The sequence below is a fragment of the Rana temporaria genome, chromosome 1 (assembly GCF_905171775.1).
Source record: "Rana temporaria chromosome 1, aRanTem1.1, whole genome shotgun sequence".
Classification (NCBI taxonomy): domain Eukaryota; kingdom Metazoa; phylum Chordata; class Amphibia; order Anura; family Ranidae; genus Rana; species Rana temporaria.
In genome coordinates this window covers 510,604,395-510,630,339 of record NC_053489.1, presented here as the reverse complement: position 1 = coordinate 510,630,339, position 25,945 = coordinate 510,604,395, and the positions used below count along the sequence as shown (strand labels likewise).

At 43.3% G+C, this 25,945-nt stretch overlaps 1 protein-coding gene across 3 annotated transcripts; it reads right to left on the bottom strand.

Annotated features, from left to right (window-relative positions):
• Positions 1–630: 630 nt before the first annotated feature.
• NOCT (nocturnin) lies at positions 631–24,660 on the bottom strand. 3 transcript variants are annotated; one of them, XM_040331028.1, is made up of 3 exons: positions 24,214–24,660; positions 4,671–4,940; positions 631–2,761 (listed from the first exon to the last, which is right to left on the bottom strand). In XM_040331028.1, exons 1-3 carry the CDS (start codon positions 24,485–24,487, stop codon positions 1,926–1,928), a joined length of 1,380 nt encoding a protein of 459 aa, XP_040186962.1. In that variant the 5' UTR covers positions 24,488–24,660; the 3' UTR covers positions 631–1,925. The 3 variants fall into 3 exon arrangements, with proteins under 3 accessions (XP_040186962.1, XP_040186975.1, XP_040186970.1); XM_040331041.1 differs by lacking the exon at positions 24,214–24,660 and adding an exon at positions 16,386–16,519; XM_040331036.1 differs by lacking the exon at positions 24,214–24,660 and adding an exon at positions 7,192–7,325.
• Positions 24,661–25,945: the final 1,285 nt, after the last annotated feature.

The following is a 25,945-nucleotide window of genomic DNA, read 5'->3' as shown; positions in this document are numbered from 1 at the left end:
CTGCTTTCAGAGTGCCTCAATAGCAAGCTGCATAGTATAGAGCGCCCGATATAGCAAGGTAAAAAAAACGAATGCCTTTAGAACCACTCACTTCCTGCCCAGGACTACATGTCCCATGAGGCATTGCTCCTCACACTTTCACAAATTCTCAGACACTTAGTGACATATATGGATGGTGTACTAAGCTTTGTGTGAGCTGCACGGATTTCCTAATATGTAAACAAATAATGCATACTATATGCAGGCCAACTAATCAACTGGCCGATTAACCGATTATGAAAATAGTTGTCAACTATTTTCATAATCGATTAATTGTTTCGGCCCTAGACCATATTACCCCCATCATGGAGTCCTTGCACTGAATACCAGTCAGGTGTCACAGACCTTAAGATCCTCTTGCTCACGTAGAAGGCCCATTATTGGTCTGAACTTACTCCCCTTCTTCTGCGTTTCCCCCCTACAATCGATGGGAGAGAGCCTTCTGCCATGCTCCAAAACTTGAATTCACTTCCAAAAAGATCAGAGTAATTTTCTCCAAACTGTCAAATCTAAACTTTTCTTAAACAAACACACACACACACACTTAAAAAAACCAAGTGGAATGAGCCAACATACACAAAAACAAAAATATATGTTTAAAGTGGATTTTAATTGCACAATAAGAAATGATATAGTACTTTGGTCTGTATCAAATATCTAATACAATACTGCAACAGGGTCATTATCTCATAACACGATCATTCACAAGAAATACAGACCGTGATCTGGAATTGTACATTCCATTGAAACATTCAAGTGTCCCGAAATTCTATGAAACTAACAATAAGTTACAGTTAGGCCTATTGATAAAATCATGTTAATTTGCAACAAATAAATATCTACATCAAGCACTAATGTGGGAATCAGGGTGAGCATCTACTGTTCTTTTTTAAATAAAGGAAACCTCAGGACATAAACATACATCCTGTATGTACATAATAAGAAATGCATTCGATCTGAGGACAGGCCCTGCTTTTCAACTGGCATCTTTTGATATTGCACCTCAAAATAATAAAAAAGCTAATCCTAGGCCCTTTCTTACAAAATAAATATTACTAGTTGACATTTGTTTAATGTAGAAAAATAAATACTTTCAGAAAGTGACATTTAAAACAAGTGACTAACAACTAGAACATGGTAAACTAAATAGATATGCACCTCTCTTTACAAAGGCATTTGGTTTTGAAAATGCTACAACCGCAGTGAGAAAAATAAAATCAATAGAACATACATGAAGACACAAACATGGGCATTTTTGCCTTACTAGAAGCACAGGTATGCAAACCGTCGAGTCTTGTAGAAGCTTCTTAGATGTACCGGTTTATCAGCATAAAATCTTATTAATTATTCTATCATTTTTATATTTTATAAATATGGCTTGTGGAGCCGGCCCATTTTCTGTTGTGTATTATGCATGCTGTGCTTCCTGCTCCGTAGTGCTGCACAATGATGAAGCTTTACCCCCTTCTTTCTTAGTGTAAAGCGATTACTCATTCACTACTTTATGTGATCTCAGTGGCGGTTCTGCAAAAAAGTTTCTCCCAATAAAAAGATTTGCACGATTCTGTAGACTTTCTCTGTACAAAGCATGAAAAACAGCAAAAGGGTGTCAAAATGTAAAAAAAAAAAAAAATTTAGGTAACCTATGATCATGTGGAAAGGTGTACAAACTAAAATACACCATAGCCTCCGTTTAAATTGATAGTGTGCAAAGTCCAACAAAGGTTTTGGCATAACAGCTTAATTGACGCAACCAGAAAAAAATTATTATTGAATACAAGCTTCAAAAATAGGAGGTTCAGGAAAGGCCGATGCACATAGTGTGCTACTTGCATTAGAGTTGAATTCGCATCACTTTACACCAGCTACAGTTCAGTCACTGGCAACTATAACAGCCTGTCTGGGTCCATGTTAAAACTGAAGTCGCAGATCAGTGAAAGATGATCGGATGGGTACGTAAAAGATGGGAGCCTGTTTGGCCCAATTTGCTCCTCTGTAAGCAGACTCAAGGCAGAATTCACTTCCAAAGCATTCTGGGAATACCAAATATAATCTAGGGTATTGCAAGACTCTCCAGTGGGCCGGATTTTCCAGGTGGTGTAAGGAGGCTCAGTCTCTCCATCTTCACTGAGCACCTTGTAGGCACTGTTAAGGTTCAGGTTTGAAGACGCAAATCGCTTGTATACCTCCTCTGTTGGGTCTGCATTGAAATCTCCGCACACAACCAGGGGAATTTTAGCCCCTTGCGTAAGCAATTCAAGATTCCGCAAGAGATCTGAGCCTTGTGCAAGCCTGAACCTCTCCCACCCAGTACGGGCCTTTAGGTGGGTAACAGCAATGCACATCAAGCTACCAGTCTCTTTGCACTGAAGGATTTCAGCAATGGCCACCTGGTTGGTTTTCAGGGTCCTTGCGGACAGCCTGAATTTGGCACTGCTAATGAGCTGAAATCTGTCTTGCAGAAAGAACAGGGCACAGCCATCAGGTCCATTGTTGTGCTCAACATCAAGGCAGGGAGACCACGGCTTTGCTAGAAACGTACATTGGTAGCCTAACCTACTGAGTATTGGCTGGAAAGTGTCAAAGTAGTGATCCACTTCCTGCAGGCACAGGACATCAGGACGATAAATAAGGATCTCCTCCAGGATCAAATACTTCCTCTCTTCCCACTTCAACGCTTCCTTGGGACATTTGACAAAGTTATCCTTGCCTTCTCCGAGGGCTGCCAAGAAAGCAAAAAAACAGCTTAATGCAGGACTTTTCACCAAGCAAAACAAGGTTATGCTCCACCTAGGCAAGAACACTTTGGCGTTGATTTACTAAAACTGAAGAGTACAAAATCTGGTGCCGCGGTGCATTGTAGCCAATCCGCTTTTCCAATTTGGCTGACAAAAAATCCTGGAAGCAGATTGGTTTCTATGCAGAGCTGCACCAGATTTTGCACTCATGTATAAATAAAAAAAGTATCACATGCCATATAATCCACAAAACATAGTATACAAATACCCAGTTCTCAAATCAACTGAACATTGTGAGATTTACAGACATAGAAACCCTATAAAGCCAAAACTTTTTGGGGATAGAGTAGGAAAGGTTGCAAACTCTTGACATAGAATTATTGCCATTTGTGGAGATTAGCTTTATGTCCTAGGGACCATTGTGACTAGGACCGAGGGCCAGTTCACACAAGCAGTCCAGTGGTTTTTTTTTTCCTGCAAAACACAAAACCCACACTTAACCGCTTAAGTACCAGTGCACGACTATATACGTCGACACAATGACACAGCTGGGCAGATGGATGTACCTGTACGTCCCCTTTAAGATGCGGCATTGTGGGCGCGCCCACCACAAGCTCCGCGAGTCTGGACGCGATGTCCGCAGGGATACCTGTGATCGTCTCTCGGAGAGGAAGAATGGGGAAATGCTGATGTAAACAAGCATTTTCCCATTGTTCCTAGTGACAGGACACTGATCACAGCTCCCTGTAATCGGGAGCAGTGATCAGTGTCGTGTCACACATAGCCCGCCATAATGTCAGTCATGACAAAAATCACTGATCGCCATTACTAGTAAAAAAAAATATAATAAACCATCCCCTATTTTGTAGACACTAAAACTTTTGCCCAAACCAAGCAAACGCTTATTGCAATTTTTTTACCAAAAAATATGTAGAAGGGGGGGGGGGGGGGGGGGAATTAAATTTTGTTTGGGAGCCACGTCGCACGACCACGCAATTGTCAGTTAAAGTGACGCAGTGCCGTATCGCAAAAAGTGCTCTTGTCTTTGGCCAGCCAAATGGTCCGGGGCTCAAGTGGTTAGAAGTGGTAGTAAAGTCCACTTTGTTATGTTTACCTAGAGGGAAGGAAGCCTATAAATTAGGCTTACCTGCAGGTAAAATCAGTATCTTAGATGTGCACAGTTTAGGAAATATTCACCCTGGATGCAGCCAGTGATGTCACTGTTGCATGCACACTGAAGGTCGGGCATATCTTGCCTGAATGTCAGGGCACAATTCCGTGACCAAGTGACATCACCACAGCTCTGGCCACTCACAGTCAATATGTAAACCCAGAAGGAAGATCGGGGGGGGGGGGGGGGATGGGAAGAGAGAAGAGACGATGGAAGCCCTGTCAGCGTGCCACTGGAAGGCTTATTTATATGCCAGTATGCATTGCATACTAGCACATTAAGTTATTTTAAAGGGGAAAGCTTTTTTTTTGTAGCCGTTTACTACAGCTTTAACTTTATCTACAGTGCGCTGAAATGTTCCACAAAAAACGCATTTGGATTTTATGCAATAGACCAAACACAAAAGGGCACATAAATTGTGAAGTGGAAGGAAAATGAGAAATGTTTTTCAACATTTTTTACAAAAAATTATGTGAAAAGTATGGGGTGCATTTCTATTCAGCCATCCTGAACAAATACTTTGTAGAACCACATTTCGCTGTAATTACAGCTGCAGTAAGGGGACTCTGGATCTCACTTAGGCTTTGCTCAGCAGTCAGGAGTAGGACAAGCTTGAATAATCTCACAACCCACATACACCTATTCTTTGTAACATCACCAGTAATGGGGAGTATGGAAGACTTGGTTCCTGCAGCTCTACTTTGGGCATTAGATTCCCTTACCTTGAGCAAGGATATTCCACTGCATCACCCTAAATGCATGGGGGCTGCTAAAATCATCTCTGTGTGGAACAAATTCTCTATGAAGCCGGGGAGGCCTTCCCTGCAGGGCAACTTGGCATTCCTCCAGAAGATCCTTGGGGTCCAGCGGATCCAGCTGGTCATGCTCTGACTGTTCCAGATAGTCCTGATGCTGGGGGGTGGCTGCAGTGCCGCTGAGAGTCTTGGCAAGAGCACTGTACAGGCGACTTGTACCGTTTCCCATGGAACAAACTGGAAGAAGGAAAAGAGGTCAGCTCTCAAATGCCAACTAATTGAAGCTTCACTTGCACAGTAGATTAAGACTGCAGTTCAACTTTATCATTATGGAGAAAATTTAACAACCACACACATTTCTAAAGGGGCAAACTGAAGGAACACCACTGAATTGAATTATGAAGGCAGAACAGATTTTAATACAGTTAACAGTTATGATTTCAGTTGCTGCAGCACATTTGCTTCCCACTATGTACCCTCCTAGGTCCTGGCTTATACCAAAACATGGATCTTCAGCAGACAAAATATAAAACAGCAAGCAAATACAAGCATAAAAAGATAGCGAGCATACAAAGCATTAGGCAACACCGTTTACAACACCCCAGCAATGCAGGTCCCAAGTTTACTGAACGGACTGGAAGAAAGCATCACTAAATAATACTTAGAGTTAGAGGAGAGCCGATTTCCAGGACCTGTAGACAACATTCTGCAGGTGTATCTCCCAATACCACTTCATATTACTAAAAATAAAAATAGCACAGGTCAGTATAAAATAGGGATCCACCGATGGTATCGTATTGACACCGGAAAACTGATATTTTGTATAATATATATATATATATATATATATATATATATATATATATATATATATATATATATATATATATATATATATATATATATATATATATATATATATATATATATATATATATATATATATATATATTTTATTAGTTATTGCTGTCACGAGGAATGAAAACATCCCTTGTGACAGTAATAGGCACGCTTTATGGAAAGAGGGGGGTTGGGGGGGGTCTGCAAAAATCTCAAACCCCTCCTCTGCACTTCAAAGTATTCAAAAACGTCAAGATCTGCAGTTTTGAATACTTTATTATTTTAAACTGACACCCTTAAGATGCCAGTAATCCAGGAACTGATGTCATGACATCACTTCCGGATTACTAGATACGAGATATGAATGAAGCATCAGCTTTGTTCGGGTATTCGGCCTGCTGGCATACATGTTGGCTGGTTGCTCGGGCCTCCCGGTGGGCTGGGAGAGCCTAGGCAAATGGCAGAAGGCAGTGGATGTCCCCTCCCGCTGCTTGCAATTGCGGCTGATGAGCCGCAACGATTGTTATTAAAATAAAGATGATCATCCGCTCTAAAAGAATGGTACCGGGGTAATGCATGCATCACCCTGGTAAAACCCCTTGAAGCAATATTGGTCAGTTTTTTTGACCCATACTTCTAAAAAAGTGAATATCGGCAGCACCGATAATCTGTCGATCTATGGTATAAAATGTATTATGTAGAAGGAAAACCAATTGTACCCCTCATTTTTGTACATGGTCAAGAGACAAAAGTGAGGAACAAACTTATTTCATTCTTCTCCAGTCTGGGAAAAATGTGGCTGGAGATAGGCCTCAAAGTATAGGAAGAGTCAAAATGTATTAAAAGGTGGAGTATTGAAGGGTTACCATCCCTTTCAGCTTCAGACATTTACCGCTGTCTGCATCCCTGCTGAGAAGATTCATTCTATTAGTCTCAGTGACCAGTCACAGGAACAAAGAAAGAAAATCCCCAATTTTGATGAAAAGTAGAGGCAAAATTCTTCCAATGAGGATACCCGTTTTGGTGACAAGCAAATCTGAGTACGCCTCACTGTGGTGAGATTAAGATATGCTGTAAATTGATCTACCAGTATGTTTTACAAGTATGCATTCTAGTCATGTCACAATTTACAGCAAAAGTAGAGTTAACTGAACACTAACAAATCAATACTGACTTTGATATATGTTCCAGCAAAGAAATTCATCCTAAATTTGTCCTGATGTCCTAAAATTAGGAAAAAAGGTACATTGAGGTGTCCCTGTAACAGAATTAGAAGAGCATTTCCCTCAATTTAGAAAGTCTAGGACAAAATGAAAATCTAGATATCATACAGTTAGGGGGGTGGGGGGCAATATTTCTCAATAGAAACTGAAATGTATGTTTATATACTGCAAAGGCCTTCATGCTAAGCATTTCTTCAAGTCTATAGCAATCCTGTAGGCATCAGACATTACATACTGTTCACTTGGTTTATACAAGCTTATATAAGCCATTTATAATAAAAAAAACAAAAAACAAACAAACAAACACACACAACACAATGCTAGGAATAATAGTAAGACACTAGCAAGGTAAACAAAGCCAACAATGCATTGTGAGGAACAACCTCCCCAATCAAAATAGAGCACTGAAGATTCATACATCCTACCTTGAGCAAATAAAACATGGTATCTGGTCTTCCCGTTTGACAACGGAACTGCAATTTGTACATTCATCCTGCCTAAAATAGCTCTATACACCCAAACAGCACTGCAAGTCACAAAGCACACAACGGTCCTCTGCGCTGCTCCAGTCAGTGACGGAAGGTTTATATCACCTTGCCACAAAGTCTGTCTAAACCCATCAGAGGATAAAAGACATTAAATGCATTAGACCATAAGCCAGTGACAGTCAAGGGCATCTGCCTGGCTGATGCTGTACATACAGCTGCTGGCTGCAGTCTTCATGCTTTCCATGTTTCGAGATGGCCGACTAAAATCAAAATCGTACTTTACTGGCACATCTCTTTATGGTGTGCGATTAAAGCTGGCCATGTTGGGGGGCTTTGGTAAGATATCAGAGGTCTTAACAGACCCCTGACATCTCCCCCTTGAGAGAAAGGGACCAAGGACACAAATTCCCCAGTCCCTTTCTCCGCTGCACTGAAAAATTAATGGACAGGAGACAGTGGCTCCTTTCTATTGATAAACTAAAGTATCGTAAACACAGGTTACGATGTTTTATTAACCTGAATGGACAGAGTCAGTGATCACTGACTGTTCATTCGGAAAAAAGAAGGAGCCGGGTTTAGAGGCTCTTACCTCCACTCTTAATCCTGACAGATCAGGGACAGAGGGGGTGGAGGACGACACGGAGCGCAGAGGGGGACAGCAGCAGAACGGAGGGGGATACAGGGACAGTCAGCGTTGAGGCTTTGGGGGGGGGGGGGGGGGGGGGGGGCGTTACAAGCACGATCTCCACTGTATAGATTTCACTAAAGCAGCTGAAGGGGGGGGGGGTGTGTCCGGGGAGAAATGGTCAGGCTTTATTGAAATCTATACAGGGAGATCGGTGCTTGCAAGTCCCCCCACCGCACTGATCATTCCTGACTGCCCAGGTATCGGGTGAAGCATCGGAGCATTTGCCCCGAGTACAAGTACTCTGGAAAATGCTTGGTATCGGTACCAATATCATCGTTATCTGGACAACCCTAGAATTTTCCAATTAGATTTACCTTCAACTGCGTAGTACTAGGGCCTGCCTGATTACACACAAATAGCAAGCGCTTGGATTAGATGCTTTAGGTAAATCTAAAAAGAAAGCTATAGAAGAAGAAAATAAATAAATTGTATAATGCCTTAGACATATGCATGCTTAGAGTTCAACAGCTCAAGGAACCCAAAATATGTGCATTTTGTGAATAAAAAGGGGGATTTCCACAGTGGAAATGAAGTGAAATGAAGTGTGAATGGTCCCAACAGAGAACATATGAACACCAAAGATGAATGAAAAGAGTAGGGCCACGGCTGGCCGAAGACCCAACCGAACAAAAGCAGATCAGCTTTGTTTAGGTCTCAGCACTAGTAACCTGGAAGGGATGTCATGACATTACCGGATTACTGGCATGAAAAAAAAAAAAAAAAAAAAAAAAAACCCTACACACTATATTAGAAGTCACAAAAACTGAGTTAGGTACCTGGTAACCAGGGCTGTGGAGTCGGTAGATAAATGTTCCGACTCCTCAGTTTTATGTACTTCCGACTCAGACTCCTCTGTATTAATATGCGAATGTATTTTATACATTCCTTGAGTGAAAGAAACGCAACCTACCACAGGACTACTGGCTGGGAAGCCAACAGTCTACTGTATTGCACAGTTTAAGCAAAAGACAAACACAATGAAAACAATCAAGTGACTGGATAGTAGCAGCAGGAATAAACATCAGGAACAGGATCTTTACCAGTTCAAAAATACAAACCACATTATTTGGTTGTTTTAGAACAAAAACAAAGCTTATCTATAATGAACCAAAAACAAAATCTGCAAAACCTAGAAATGGTTTATATTAATCTGGAAATGTAGTTCTAGGCTTAGCAAATGCAAATCAATTCAATGTAGAGTTCTAAGGAAGAGAATTGCCTCTGCCAGATCCTCTTTTATAGAGGCTCTTAAGTCAGACTTTATTATTTTTAGGGCTGAAAATAATCTTTCGACACTGACTTGGGTGGGTGGCATTGCAGTAACTATTCTGGCCACATCACCAACGATCTCTGGATAAACAAGGATGGCTTCTTCAACAGTAAGTTTTGATGAGCGATCATACTTTTCAACTTCTTTTAGTGCTTTATAAAACTCCTGTTGGAATTTTTTTATTTGGACACTTACTGGTTCTCCAACATGCGTTCCCTGTAAAAGCAGAACACAACACTATGGAAAGTATAAGTATTGCAGCTCCTAATTGTGCGTTGCGTGCCATATAGTGAAGCACATGAAAAGCATGCTTCTTCACGGTCACTTAACGTGTTCGTTTTGCGGTTACGTGAGGCACTGCATGCATTGGTCTTTATTCTTACAGTAGAGAAGAAGTCATTAATTATAACTTTTTGTGAATTGGGACATTTAAACTTGCTTTTTTTTTTTTATTCCAATCTAAATTTAGTAGGAGTCGGAGTCGGAGCATTGTTTGCCGACTCCAGGTACCCAAAATTTCCCCCGACTCCGACTCCACAGCCCTGCTGGTAACCCTCTCGAATAGTCTTCTATGGCTACATCCGAGAGATGAGCTCCTCCTCCCTGAAACAGGAAACACATTAAAATACAACTGAGGCACGCAGTCGAGACTGAAATTTATAATGGTGGACTAAACAACGAAGTCACAATAAGCTTGAAGCTCCCCCTCTGTATCTGTTATTTGTCGTTTAAGGGTGGAACTGGTGCTGCCCTGGAAGACGTCTTAGAAAAAGAGTTACCAGGTACCTGTTTTCTCAAATCAGCTTCCAGGGCAGCATCCAAGAAGATGCATCAAGCAATACTTACTAGGGTAGGGGTAGAGACTGGAGCACCTTCCGACCAAATGCCTGGTCTTGGTCGGACAGCTGGTCTATTACGATAGTGCCTTGCGAAGGAACTGAAGCTTGACCATGTCGCTGCCCTGAAGATCTGCTCGGGAGTCGCCCCTGCTTTCTCTATGACTGAGGTTGCCCAGGCTCTGGTTGTGCTCGCTCAGTTCCCTTCTGAAGGAGTGAGATCTTGTGACTCATCTGGATGGCCATTCTTATCCATCTACTGATGGTATTTTTTGGATGCTTGTTTCCCTTTGTTAAAGCCTCCATAAAGGACAAAGAGGTCGTTTTTCACCAAGCCTTCGTTCTCTCGAGGTATGTAATGAACGGGTTTCTTACATTAAGTTTGCTGTAAATGTCCCTTTTCTTGACGTCCATAGTTTTTGGAAGCGAAGGGATGATGATTTTTTGGGTTCTATGGAATGTTGGAGACCTTGGGTAGGAAGGCCGGGTCTGGTGAGAGAATTATTTTGTCCAAGTGTATTAGGCAGTATGGTTCCATCATGGACAGGGCTTGGATTTTGCCTACTCTTCTAGCGGATACTAGGGTGACAAGGAGTGTAGTTTTTAGTGTGAGATTTTTGTCTGAGTCGTTCTGTCGGTTCGAATGGAGGGGAGAGAAACCCTCCAAGCACCGTGGACATGTCCCAAGTTGGGGTTCTGTTCATTTTGGCAGGTCTAGTTCTTTTAAGTGACATCAGGAATCACAGGATCTTCTGCGAGTCCGATATCCATAAACGAGAAAAGCAAAGCCACTTGTACCTTCAGCGTGGCTTGGGAGATATTTTTGTCCGCTTCATCTTGCAAAAAAAAAAAAAAAAAAAAAAAAAAAAAAAAATCCAGGATTGTTGGAATTATCCCTCTGCTGGAAGTTTGTTTTTGTTCTAGGAGACAAACTCTCTCACTTTATCGTAGATTGCCCTGGTCCTGGATTTCCTACTGTCTAGGATGGTGTTGATCACCTTGTTTGACAGCCCTTTGTTCTAAAGTCTTACCCTTTCAGTAACCAAGCTGAAAGCTTCAGGACTCTGGTTCGGATGGCTGACTGGGCCCTGTGATAGGAGATCTGGCCAGTCCGTCAGTGTCAGTTGATGTTGGATACTGAGGTTTAAGTGGCTGAACCATGCCCTTAGAAGCCAATGCGGTGCTAATAGTATTACCGTTGCTCTTTATCTTCTGAACTACTCTTGGTATTAAGGCAGTAGGAGGGAATGTATAACACAGTTACCATCCCCAGCTCTTACTGAAAGCAACTACTCTGCTGTTGCAATTTGTGGAATCTAGTGAGAAAAATTTGAGATTTCGCATTTGTTTTGGAAGCGAACAGATCTACTTCGGGCACCCTCCAAGTTTGAGCAGTTTGTGCAAAGATCATGTGCTTTAGTGACCACTCAGTCTGCTTTATGGTCTTGTAGCTCAGGGAGTCTGCTAGAGTGTGGTCTGTTCCTTTTAGGTGAATGGCTGATAGAGACCTTAAGTTGGATTCCACATATAGCAGGATTGTTTCCGTCAGCCTCATCAAGTTTCGGTATGCCACTGTCGTCGTGTTCGATAATATTTTCATGTCTCTCCCCTGTATTGTTGATTTGAATGCTTTTTGGCAACCGTCTTTTATGGGGACATGCAAGTAGGCATCCTGTAAGTCTATGGTTGCCATGAATGTCTCCCATGGTAGGATGTTTTCGATTGAGTAGATAGACTCCATTCTGAATTTTTTGTATTTTACTCCTCTGTTGAGTGGCTTGAGGTTTAGTATGAGCCTCATCTTTGCAAAGAAAAAACAGTCAGGCAAGCTATGGGAATAGAACCCCTTTGTTCCTCTGCTTGAGGTACTAAGCAGATCACCTTCTGATCTAGTAGATTTTTCAGGGATTCCAAAAACACTTTTGCTTGATCTTTGTCTCTTGGTAGCATGGTTACCAGTTACTTGGTTGGGGGGGCACGTGGTAAATTCCATTGTTTAACCCTCCGTTATGGTGCATATGATGAATTTGTTTCTCGTTGCTTCCATCCATTGGTTGGAGAAAGCTGCAAGTCTGCCCCTACCTGATGACAGTCATTGTTTTTTTGGGTTAGGCAGCTTAAAGTGGTTGTAAACTCTTAACCACTTTAAACCTACAGGTAAGCCTAGATTAAGGCTTACCTGTAGGTGCTTGAAATATCTCCCAGACCTGCACGGTCTAGGAGATATTTGATCTTCGCATGCGCCAAAGTTAGAAAGGGCATGCTGTGCCATTTCTAAATAGGTTCATGCTGTGAGTGGAGGCATACGCGGGAGTGAAGTCACACGACTTCTGGCCACTCACAGAGCTGGAGTTCGCGGCCCCGGAAGAAGGGGGTGAAGAATGTCCGCTTGCTACTCGTGAGGAAGACTGGAACATCGCAGGCTTATCCTGCAGTTAAGTGTCACATAATGGGCTACTATGTGATGCATAGTAGCCCATTCTGCTTTACCGTTGCAGGGAAACAAAGAGGAAGTCACACCCATCAGGGTTTACTTCCTCTAAGAATAAATTCACCCTTGCCTTTTTTTTTGCTTTGCTGTTCCCAGAGCTTTTTTATTCCCGGCTTGTTACATTTTTGAATTGCCGAAAGGGCATCTTCCCTTGTTTTTTAGTTTGGGAAACCCCCTTACTCTTTGCTACGGTCCTTTCCAGCACCGTTTCTAGTTTTGGCCAGAACAATAGGTCTCCGGTGAATGGAATTCCACACAGCCTGTTTTTTTTTTTAAGAGATGTCACCTCCCCAAGATTTCAGTCACAGGGCTCTTTGGGCTGAGTTGAGAAGCACCGTGGCTCTCAAAGATATTCTGACAGTTTCAGCCGAGGCGTCTGCTTAAAAAAAAAAAAAAAAAAGCTGCTGCTCTCGTCAGTGTGAAGATGGTCTTTATTAACTCTTCTCTGGGTGTGTGGCTTTCTAGTAGTTCTTGAAGCCAAGTTAGCCAGATTAGCAAGGTGCGGGCTGTGCAGGTGGAAGCTATTGCTGAATTCAGATTCACAGCCCCTGCTTCCCATGCACTTTAAAAAGGTCTCCATTTTCTTGACCATGGGATCGTTTAGGGTACTTGCGTCGAAGGCCAAGTCAGATTTATTCTTGACTTTTGCTAGAGAGGCATCCACTTTGGGGCATTTAGCCCAGGTTTTGGTTTCTGTCTCTGCAAACGAGTATCTGCGTTTGACTGAGGCTGGTATGAAGTGTTTTCTCTCTGGGTCTTCCCACTCTTTTTTGACAATGTCTTTAAGAGTTTGGTGTACGGGGAATGTTCCAGATTTCCTGGGATGTAGCCCTTTGTACATCTTGTCATGTAGTGAGAGCTCTGCGTTTTTTTGCTCTCAATACCTAGCATGTCAAGGGGGGGTCCTTGGGAGGCAGACTTCTGATGGCGCTGGGAGGGCGGTATGGGGGGGAGCCAGTGATTTTGTTCCAGACTGGGGGGGGATGATTGAAGACCCCTCTGTAGGGGTGAAATCTCAGGCAGAGCAAACATTTTTTGCTCAGAATTGCTGCTCCTGCTCGCCCTCCCAAGGCCCGTTGGGCTGCATGGGATGCTGGCATGAGGCCTCCTGCTACTAGCAGAGACAAGGTAAAATAACAAAACATTTCTTGCAGCTCCTGTGGGTCCGGAGAAAACTGAGGCACGCAGGTGAGACTGAAATTTATAATGGTGGACCAATGAGTTTCCCGTTTCAGGGAGGAGGAGCCCATCCCTCGGATGCTGCCCTGGAAGACGATTCGAGAAAAAGTAGCACAGGAACCTGTTAAAAGCCACAACTATATGAGTGGTTCCATTTCCGGCAATGGAGTGCGACTTGTCGTGCGATTTTGAACTGTCAAATTGCATGACAAATTGCAGTTTGTGGACTTGAAGGTATCGGAGCATTTGCACAAGTACTCGTGCAAATTGTTAGTAACGGCATTAATATCGGTGCAACACTAATTTCCACCAACAGAATATCAAACATAAAACAAAATTTCATACAAAAAAAAAAAAAAAAAAAAAGTAACCTCATTTCACAGCAGTAATGATGGCCTCCATACCTTTTATGACAGGCACAGCTTTCTTCCTTTGTAGCATGAAAAACAAGGGCTCAACTAATAACCTTGCATGGATTTAACACCATCTTTATGCTGATAAAAAGCAAATCACGCCTCTTTTTATAAACGGACATATGGGTGTTACAACACTACTGATAACTAAAATTTCTTAAAAAGTAAGCTCATCTCTACTCAGGTTTTTCTCAGTTTGTCCAAATCTTGCTGCCTTCACCTCCATAACATTTCCAAGTTATGCCCCTCCCTAGCCAACCACACCACCAACCTAATTCACTCACTTAGCCTCTCTCCTTGACTATGCCTCATTGGCTACCTCACACCCAGTGTCTGTCAAACACTCTCACCCAACAAATAACATTCCAAATGCCAACATATAAGGCTTTTGCACTAAGGCGCTAGAATGCTAAAAATAGCGCCTTGAAAGAGCCCATCCTTTCATTCTAATGTGAAAGCCTGAGGGCTTTCACACTGGAGCGCTGGCAGGGTGGTAAAAAAAAAAAAAAGTTCAACTCTTTCACAAGCTACATCAAGGAGAAGCCGGACATGGTGTAGATCGCCAGGAGTGGGACTTTACTTGTTCAGTCCACAGCATGGCAGTGCCAAATAGCGTGACAACTAGAGATTTATATATTTACAGATACAGCTTCTATAGCAGTCATTGTGATCCTGAACTCACTACATGGTGAACCACTCACACAGAACAAGCATAATCATGGAGGTCAGCGTCTTCCTGGTAGTAAAGCCAAGATTAGATCCCTCGACATTGAAGCTTTAAACCAAATCTGCAATTCTCAAAATCTATATTTTAGTTGTATGCAGCATTAACAGACATTTCAACTGCAGTTCAAAGCAGATATTTTCCTGGGTGCTCCTTTGGGTGAATGCAATTTTGTGCAGAGAACTTCGAATTTCACCATATCAGAAATATACAGAGCCTGCTCTTTACAAAGTTCCAGGCTTTAGTCATCTATCATTATCAACAGAACAAAGTCTACAGCAGCAAAAGGGCAGAAAAAGCATTGTCAATCGGTCCATTCTACTACATCAGTGTTTGGGATTGGCAGGCCACAGAAATGTATAGCAATACATTCACAGGTTTTAGAACAGCTTTTGACTTGCAAAGAATATTTTTGTCAGGCATAAACAGAGGGGGAAAAAGCTGCAAGACAAACGTTACTGCACAGACACACCGTAGCGTGCACACCATTTCGTACAGGCCGAATGAATATACCCTCTATAGTCTAATAAAATGTCTATGACCAGCTTCATCTACTGGCTAAAATGCAGTATAGCTTTCTGAAATACCTCAATAAAAAAAAATATGATATACTGTATTTTGGCCACTAGATGGAGATACTACAGAAAAACTCAAACCTACACGACCGTTTAATAGCTAGTGAATCCAGATTTTTCACGTTTATGCAGCTAAATGCTATGGATAAAAGCCCAGCAGTGTGAATGGGCCCATAGCATGCAATACTTTTGCATTCAGGTCTAAACAACAAGTCTGAACATCGCTCACCGTAAGCGTGTACATGAGCCCTTAGGCCCGATCATACCTATGCATCTGTGATTTTTATTGCACATTGTAACACTTTATCACATGGCTCCACACATGCATTAAAAGATTTTCTGCAAGGTTTTTACATAGAGCATTTACCAGTCAATTTGGGCGGGGTGGCAATGCATCACAGAACAAAAATGCTTGTTCATGGGTTGGCATAGAATTCCATCATCTCAGTGCTTTAGAATGGGGGGGGGGGGGGGGGTGTCAATGGACAGTTCATATTTTAGTTTTGAATGAGCACAGAGATGGGAACACTGCTTATAACATTAGGATTCTGTGCACACGTTGTCGTGCATTGCAATGATACAGTGTGAAGGGTCCTTAATGTGCCTCCTGGTGACACATTCCTTGCATACGAGATTGGTTGGAGATTTAAAACAAACTAGTGATAAGCTGGCCTAGAGAAAGTTGAGGCCTTTCCTGGGTTGCTGGTTCAGTAAATTGCACATTTGGCCTTTCCTAAGTGACACAACACTGGTTAGATTCCTGAGCAGTACTCCCCTCCCCCAAGTCTATTTATAGTGAGCAGGGATACATGCAGAAACCTATACTAGACTGTGCACAAGCAGACCCCTCCACAATTCATAGTGGTCTTGAGTTAAATCATCAAAACTACTTTATCAACTACTGTGAACCATAAACATCTACAAAATACCATTTCAAGAAGAAGTAAATTGATACCTTGCTTTTCTTTCCCCAATATTCTCATACAGATATGCCAAATTGCCTTTAGACTTCAGCAGATTCTATACTGCAGTCTAACACCACATCTGCAAGTGGAGTCAAGTACAAGTGTAGTACAACAAAACCATGACAAACAGGAGTTTTTAGTATATGCCAAAACTACACAGGAAGAACTGTCACAACACTGTGCCTGCTTACATCCTGCAGAAAGACAGTTACACAAGATGACTCTTGTGTGAGTTTCCAGAGCCAAGAGTCTAGGCCCCTCCTCAAAATCTACCGTTTAACCTCTACGACCTTGGCTGGCGTGCTAAAGGCAGATTTTTTTTCTGTGCTTCTCCACCAGACAGTGTGGCTTGCACATTGTCACAAGAATGCAATCATTACCCACTCGAGTGACATTTATGCTAAAAACTGTCACAAAGGCAGCAAAAAGGTAACACAAGACAATCCAAAATCCATCCACTGAAGCTACTGGTCATCTCTGCTTCAAGCATGTCATTGAAAACCCAGATAGTATAAAGTCAAAGTGGACATACGCACCGGAGAAAAGATGTCAGTTTACCAGCTCAGGGGGACGCCACTAGTGCCAATCACGGACATCATGAAACTTAAACTTCATAGTCACATGAACAGGGAATCCATAGAAAGGCACACAGCGACATCTAGTGGAAGAGAATGGAAAGTACACTGGGAAAACCACTTTTCCAGGGGGTCCATTAACCACTTCTACTCCAGGCCTTTTCTGCCACTTTGTTTACAAGATTATATATCTTTTGCTAGAAAATCTACATACAATGGGTACGGAAAGTATTCAGACCCCTTACATTTTTCACTCTGTTATATTGCAGCCATTTGCTAAAATTATTTAAGTTTGTTTTTTCCTCAATGTACACACAGCACCCCATAGGGACAGAAAAACAGAATTGTTGACATTTTTTCAGATTTATAAGAAAATAAAATAAAAACTGAAATATCACATGGTCCCAAGTATTAAGACCCTTTGCTGGGACACTCGTATTTAACTCAGGTGCTGTCCATTTCTTCCGATCATCCTTGAGGCTGGGTTCACACTTGTCGGACAAACGCTCCAACACTGGGAGCTCATGACGTGTGAAAATCAATGTTTCCCTATGAGAGCGTCTTGTAGCGTCCTACACAAGTCGGTCCGACTTTGAAAATGCTCCCTGTACTACTTTGGTCCGACATTGATCCCACTTCAGCCCATTGAATATCATTGAAGTCGGACCAAAGTAGGAGCCTTGTCCTTACCATCCGACTTTTGACATACAACATGCTATTACAGCAGCAAAAGGAATTTCACTCTGGGATTTTTTTTGTTCGCGGCAATACCTCACACGTGGTCCAAACATTAATATATGGACACTTACCTGTCCAGGGTGCCCGCAATGTCGACAGCCGAAGCAAATCGCTCAGGTCTCGGCTGCCATCCTCGGTGAGGGAATCAGGAAATGAAGAGTTGTGGCTTCACTGCCCGATTCCCTACTGCGCATGCTCAAGTCACACTGCGCTTCTTTACTGGTCCCTGCTGTGTTCTGGAAGCTGTGCGTCTCCCAGAAGACAGCGGGGGTACAGAGTAGGCACCGGAAGTGGCGTAGATCATAGAGGTGCCAAATGCGACACAGGAGGGGGAAGGGTTCCAAAAAGTGGAAGTTTCACTTCAAGAACACTTCTTTCCCCCCACAGTCCCTTGTAATAGAAAAAAAAAAAATGTAAACCCAGAAAACACCGCTTCAGAAAGCGGTCTAGTGGCCGATAAGACACACGGAACGGAAAGCCAGCCGGAGGAAAAAAAAAAAAAAAAAAAAAAAAAAAAAAAGATACCCCGGGGTACACCACAATAACACACGTTAAACCAAAAGTATTGGGATGCCCGCTTTTACACATGAACTTTAATGGCATCCATAGGGCTCAATTTGGGTTGGAGTAACTCAACAGGTCTGGACCTCAACCAGATAGAGCACATTTGGGATGAATTAGAGTGGAGGCTGCGAGCAAAGCCCCACTCGTCCACATCAGTGTCTGACCTCAAATGCGCTTTTTGGAAGAAAAGTAAAGCATTTCCATAAACACTTCTAAACCTTGTGGACAGCCTTCCCAGAAGAGTTGAAGCTGTTATAGCTCCAAAGGGTGGGCCAACTCAATATTGAGTTCATGTGCTTGTAAAGGCAGGCGTCCCAATACTTTTGGTAATATAGTGTATATCAGTATGGCAATCGGCAAGTTAGAGTGTCAATGGCAATGCTTTTCACATAGAAGCTACACAATAGCCCAGTTTAGGAGTTCAAAATGAAAAGTTTCTATGGAGAGAAGAAGAAAAAAAAAAAGAACAACCCCCCCCCCCCCCCCCCGAAAAACTAAAAAGTGGAAAAACAAACATGTAACCATGAAACGTTTTAAGTGGTAAAGCCCAACTCATGGCAAAAATGTTTATACATCGCTCCCAGTGGGTACATCGGTTGATCCAAATGAACAAACTTAAGTCATATTAAATCCATGGTTAGGCTTTAAAAAGACCAGTCAACCATCTTTCATGTCAACACCTTCAAATCACTCAAAATAAACAAGGACTTTTGACTTTCCTTATCTAAATACTTGTTTAGGGTTTGAGCCCTTTCACACTGGAAACGCCTATAGCAGAGTGTTAAAAAGTGTTAAAATAGCGGTAAAACACTGCTATTTTACCGCGATTTCAATTCATTTCAATAGAGGGGGCGTTTTTGGAGCGTTTTATGAGCATTTTAATAGCGCTATTTTTACTGCAAAAACACCACAAAAATGCACCAGTGTGAAAGGGCTCTTCGTGAATAAGTACTGAAGTCACTGAGTCAGCACAACAGACAAGGAGGGCAGCAATTGAGACGCCAATATTTTTAAACATAGGTTTAACAGCTGAAGGACTGGATTCCTTTCTGAGCGGTCAATGCAAAGCATTATTGGAATTAGCCAAAGGCAAAATAGAATGACAGAAAAATTCCAATTTTGTAGACAATGCAGATCAGTTTTTACTGGACTCAAGTCATGAAGAGTCAGTCTGGCTGTCCTTAAGACATTCAATTTTTTAAGCTTGTGGGTGTAGGGGCACAGAACAAATCTGGATAAAAGGTGTATTAAAATGTATGTAATGCCAACAATTAGTATTACTAAACCAAGGACAATACAGTCACTAGATCTGGTCTCCCACAGTACATGAAAATGCAATTTTAGTAAATATAAATTTCTGTCCTGTGACTTATCAGTGTCTGGTTAAAGCTTGTAGGTAGAGTCCATTCTACTCTGACCTGTGAGGCTGCAGGACCCCTGACCCTTTGGATAGTGCCGATTGCACCCTTTCAAGAAAAAAAAAAAAAAAACACACAACACTAGCAAGACACAGCAAACTGTGCATGTGAAGTGTGACTTCAAAGGCTGTCTTCTCAGATTGATTGGGGACAGTGGAAGAAGGGGAGGATCAGAGAAGAGACACAAACAGCCCCTTAGGTTTCACAGAGTATAACCAGAATGCTTTACTGCATATACAGACTTATTTTACTGTTGTGGGTTTAGTAACACTTTACCTATTTGTTCTCTTCTGTTATGGATTTTCTTTTTGTACTCAAGTCTGCCAGCAGCCTAAATACTAGAAGGACTTCCTAATGGATCTCAGAATGTGTGAACCAATGACTGGGTGGCAGCCTTGCCAATCTGAGAAAGATTCTTGATGCCAAAGGCTCTAGAAGCACTCACGGATGTAGTAGAGTGCACTTCGACAGGAAAGGTTCAATCCTTGAGACCATAAACTTGGATATTATCTTCATGAGCCCCCTGGAGATGGTGGAGTAAGAAACTGGTGCACCATTTCTGGGGTCTATACGAGACTAGTAAAAGAAAAATCAGTCTTTCTGTAAGAAGCAGGGAGATTCTTATAGCCCACACCACATTCAGACAACAGAGTTACATTTAGTTTTGGGGAACTAGAGCTGGGTGAATGGACAGAAGAACAATGCCCCAATTGAAGTCAATTGCAAAAACGATATTAGGCAAGAAAACAGTCCTGGGTTTCACCAAACACCTTGTCCCCAATCAGAACGGGGCCATCATTTCATTTCAGACACTTGCCTCTTTTTTGGGGATTGCTACAAAAGACACAAACAGCCACTTAATCAGTTCTGCGGGTGGCAGTTGTACATCCCTTGTGATGGTAATAAAGCACCAATGTACCTCCATGCTCACAAGCAAATGTGTAGTCCGGCATGCATAAATAAACAGTGATTGCACTACATGCGAGGTATCATTGCAAACGTCAGAGCAAGAGTTCTAAACTGGTAACCTGTAAAGGCGTTTAAAGCGTCACCTATGAAGATTTTTAGGGGCATACGCAATTTTAAAGCGTGAAATGTTAGGTATCCATTTACTCGGCTCAAAATCTTTTTTTTTTACTCCCAAAAAAACTGGGTATTTTATCCAGATTCCGACCACCCCATGTACATTTAGTGTAGCAGGGTGGGCGCTCTAGGCAGAATCACTTACCTGTACGTAATTCTGCACTTCGAGGTCTGGGGCATGCATGCTTGCTGCCGAACTGCTTGCGCTGTGCAGCAAGATTTGCGCATTCAGAGTAGGAAACTGGCTTTGAAGTTTTCCTTAGCCGAGATAGAGGTGGCAGCACCCGAGAGCTGGGGGAATACACTTTAACCTTTCAATAACGCCAGCCATAGACTGATTGGGTTCAACAGGAAACTAGTGAATTTTGATTCATCTCAAGGCAGGCTGTACTGATCGATTTCAATACAACCAGCCCGTCAGGTTTTTTGTACACTCACAGCCAGTACCAGTGATCATTGTATTCTGACAACAAAGAAATATTTACTTCATGTACTCATGTCACCGATTTCAGTAGGAGAAATGAATTGACCAAAGCCACAATTAGCATCCAGACAGTACAGGATGTACTAATTGGTCAGACAAGCTGTGATAGGCCTTGAGAAGGAAAACGCAGACACATTGTGTGCCAATAACGTACAGAAGACAACTTCCGATCTGACAGCCCCCTACCCTAGGGTGCCGTTCTGCAGTGATCACACATCAGCTCCATGAATCACCACCCCCTCCCCCACATGAACTGCTGGTTACATAATACGATACAAGCTGCTCACCATCTTCATGGAAAGACATGTACAGATACCAGGAGCAGCCCACAACCATTCATCTGGACAGAACGTTCTACTGGCTGATCACATGACTGGGAACATTCTGTAGAGGAAGCCAATGCCGCCCCCCCAACATTCTGCATCATACACACACCTGATCACGTGCCTAGAGCCACAGAGACTGTAGAGGGAACCAAGGGTCCAATCACAGGCCACCTTCATCTAGACACGCGCACACACCTGATCATGTGAACCAAGGCTCCAATCACAGGCCGCCTTCTCCATCTACACACCTGATCATGTGCCCAGAACGCAGAGAACCAAGGGTCCAATTACAGACCACCATCTTTAAATACCTTATTTGCCCAGAACCACTGGGACTGCAGGGTGGTGGCCTAGGAGCACCGCAGACCAGGAAGTGTCAGATTAGGAGGACTACATAGCAACAGGGCGTTTTGGGTAAGTAAAAAAAAAAAGAAAAACCTCCAATTTTCTTTTTTTTTTACAATTCCTTTGCCCAAGAAGTTTTCTATTCTTTCTAATAATGATATTTACCAGATTCAACCTCTAATAGTATATCTAATCTGTCTGTTATTCTCAGAGTGGATTAGAAATGTTGCTCCCTTACCATATAGTTGGTTATTTATATATACCACTGCATAGCGATATGCAAGAGTTAGGGCCCTTTCACACCAACGGATCCTGTGAGGATCCATCCGTTCCTTAAATATCCACTTGCTCAGCGGGTCTTGTTATGTTGATCCCCGCTGAGCCGGCAGATGACAGGGCGATACCTGCACACTGGGACCGCCCTGTCAGATCTCCGCTCTCCTCTATGGGGGGGGACGAGGCAATCGGATGAACACAGAATGTCCATGTTCGCCCGATCCGATGTATCCCATAGTGATAAATGTATGTCCGCATGTGTGAAAGAGCCCTAAATTGCTTTTTTTTTTTAACTCTACATATTAAAGCGGTTGTCTTATCCCGAAAGAGGACATTGCAGTCGTGGTGGGAACAATCATCAATTCCAGACTCGACTACGTAAATGCCCTCTATCTAGGACTCCCCAAATTACAAATCACGTGTCTGCAAGTCGTTCAAAATACGGCCGCTCGACTAGTGACTGGGAAAAAAACATGGGAATCAATCTCACCTTCGCTGAGATCCCTTCATTGGTTGCCAGTAAAAGACAGAATCACTTTCAAGGCACTCTGCCTAATACATAAGTGTATTCAAGGCAACGCCCCCCCCAATATCTATGCGAAAAAATAAAAGCCCATAACCCCAATCGCATTCTGCGATCCACCAATCAAAACCTCCTCCAGATACCCAAAGCCAGATACAAGTCCAAAGGAGATCGAAGATTTGCAGTCCAGGGACCTCGCCTGTGGAATGCACTACCAACCACCATCCGACTGGAATCGGACCACTTGGCCTTCAGGAGAAAGATTAAAACCCATCTCTTCTGAGGTCAAGGGGATCCTTACCCATGAAATGGATACAGCGCCCAGAGGCGATTCAGTTCGCATGTGTTGCGCTTTACATGTCTCTCTCTAAACGTTTTTTTTTCAAACCTGCAAGGCAAAAGGCATAATCAGCTAGTATGCACCGCATACTGGCTGATTATGAAATACTTACCTCGGAACGAGATGTCATCTTGCTCCGGCGTGTCTTCCGGGTATCACCGCTCCAGCGCTGTGATTGGCTGGAGTGGCGATGACGTCACTCCCGCGCGTGAGATTTAAATACGGCAAGGTCCGGCGGCTTCCGGTCCTTTCGCCGTGGATTCCCCCTTGCGCATGCGCCGCTGCAATCAGCGGCGCATTGCGAGGGGAATATCTCCTAAACCGTACAGGTTTAGTAGCAGGGCTCAAGTCCTGCGGGAACACGTGGGAACGGAGTTCCTGCACTTTTTTCACAGCAGGAACGCAGTTCCCTTTGCAGGACTAGAGCAGCCGAGCCAATCCTTCACTAAGCAGCGATGCCCAGCTCGAAGCAAGTTCTTTCTAAATCCCGCGATAACTCGCGGCAGACCTCCGCAATGTCTCCTGGGAACAATGACAAAAGCTCCCAGGAGACATTGCGGCATCGAGGAAGTGACGGAATACCCGCACACTACCCGATGAATCCATATACAGGAAGCGGTCAGTAACACAAAGGATTACTAAGGTACAGTGGATCGAAAAAAAAAAAAAAACATGCGGTTTAGTAATTATGCATATGAGCGTATCATTTTTTTTTTTTTGGTGGGGGAGTGGATCTTGGGTGGGAGTTCCCACACTTTTTTCCCCAGGACTTGACCCCTGTTTAGTAGATATTCTTTATACCTACAGGCAAGCCTTATTGTAGGCTTACCTGTAGGGAAAAGTGAAAAAAGTGGGTTTACAACCACTTTAACTATACACCACACTTTTTGGGGGGATAACCAATTAATCCAAAACAATAAATCAGCCAACTAATCGATTATGAAAATAATCATTAGTTGCAGCCCTACAATGGTCCATTATTGCCCTCATCTTCCATCATATACTCACCTGTCCACGTGACCAGCAGATGCAGAGCGCGCACAGTCCACATTCCCCCGCGACACTCACCTGTCCACGTGACCAGAGCCATTAACCCTTCACAGAACACACACACACTATACGTGACCGAGCCCTTCATACACTTACCCGCTCTCGGGGCCGTCCTGGCCGGACTCCCTGTTGTTCCTCCGTTCGGTACTGTCGTGGTTACCGCCGTGCTCGTGGTGGGAACCGCTTTAGCCGCTCCGTCCCCTATCCAGCCGGCCAGACTGTGGCAGCAGCCGAAGCTGCCCAGTACGGGCGGGGATAGCGTCCTGGTCCTGACCGGGGAGTGGTGTGGCTGTTGCCGCAGAGAGGAGGCGCAGAGCGCGGGCACGTCTCTGAGCGCCGAGCACAGCCTACCTGCCGCACTCTGATACATTCCCAGCCTCAACTCACACTAATGGCACACGACGCTGACTGACCTCCCGCAGCACACTCACTAGTTCGCCGTCTACCTCGTACTGCCGCTATGACGCTCTGCTACTCAGATACCAGTGTCTTAGTCACCGAGCCATGCCCCGCGCATTCATCCCAGCACGGTGACGTTACAGGACCCGGTACGTCACCGCCCGGCCTGTTCCACTGCGGTGGAGGGGGGTCTGATAAGTCACTAAAACCCCTATTCTCGATTTACGCCAAAGTAAAGTGCAGGTTTGGTTTGTAAAAAAGAATATAAAAAAATATAGTATAAATGTAAATAAGTGTAAAATAAACGTGGAAGTTGGGTTGTATTTTATTTACCACAGTTGCCACCCCTCTTCCTGTGACTTGGAAAGTGCGGTAGCCCTGAGCAGGGTTTCCCTGGCCGTGGATGATACTAGGCATGGAGTGATGGGAAGTAGGTGGAAGGTTATACAAGCAGAACAGGATTGTATTGTGCTGTGCTCGGCACCTTTACAATATAAATAGTCCTGGCTGGGAGCTGCATGGTCACCTCGTGCTGAGGGGACTGCTAGGGACACAAAGACCTAAAGATGGACTCCAGGTAGATGGAAATATGGAAATTAAGGCAGGTCTGGAATCAGGTGTAGTGAGGTGACAGGGGTACTATTATATATATATATATATATATATATATATATATATATATATATATGACACTGCTCAAAAAAATGAAAGCAACACTTTCTAATCAGAACTCTTGGGATATTGATCTGGTTAGTTAAAGCGGAGGTTCACCCAAAAAACAAGTATATAAAATTACATTCAGTATACCTCAAACATGTACAGTATGGCGTCTTTTTTTTTTTTTTTTTTTTTGGGGGGGGGTGTACATACAGTATTATCTGTATTTTCCTTCTGGGTACTCGCTCCCGCGGGAGTGGGCATTCCTGTGCAGTGCCGCAATGTCATCTGGGACTTCGCCCATATGATTGACGTGCCTGAGAAAAACTCCCCCTGGCGGATAAGGCGCGTCACGACTTTCTGAAAGTAGCCAAACCGCGAGTTGGCTCTATACAGCGCCTGCGCAGTCAGCTCTACATGGCTCCTAGTCGGTGCGCAGAAGCCGTATAGAGCCAACTCGCAGTTCGGCTACTTTTGTAAAGTCGTGACGCGCCTTATCCGCCGGGGGGAGCTTTTCTCAGGCACGTCAATCATATGGGCGAAGTCCAAGATGACATTGCGGCACTGCACAGGAACGCCCAGTCCCGCAGGAGTACCCAGAAACCGGGAGGAAAATACCGATTATACTGTATGTACACCCCCCCCCCAAAAAAAAAAGACGCCATACTGTACATGTTTGAGGTATACTGAATGTAATGTTATATACTTGTTTTTTGGGTGAACCTCCGCTTTAAGTAGCAGAGGGGGAGGGGTGTATACAGAGGGGGTTGTT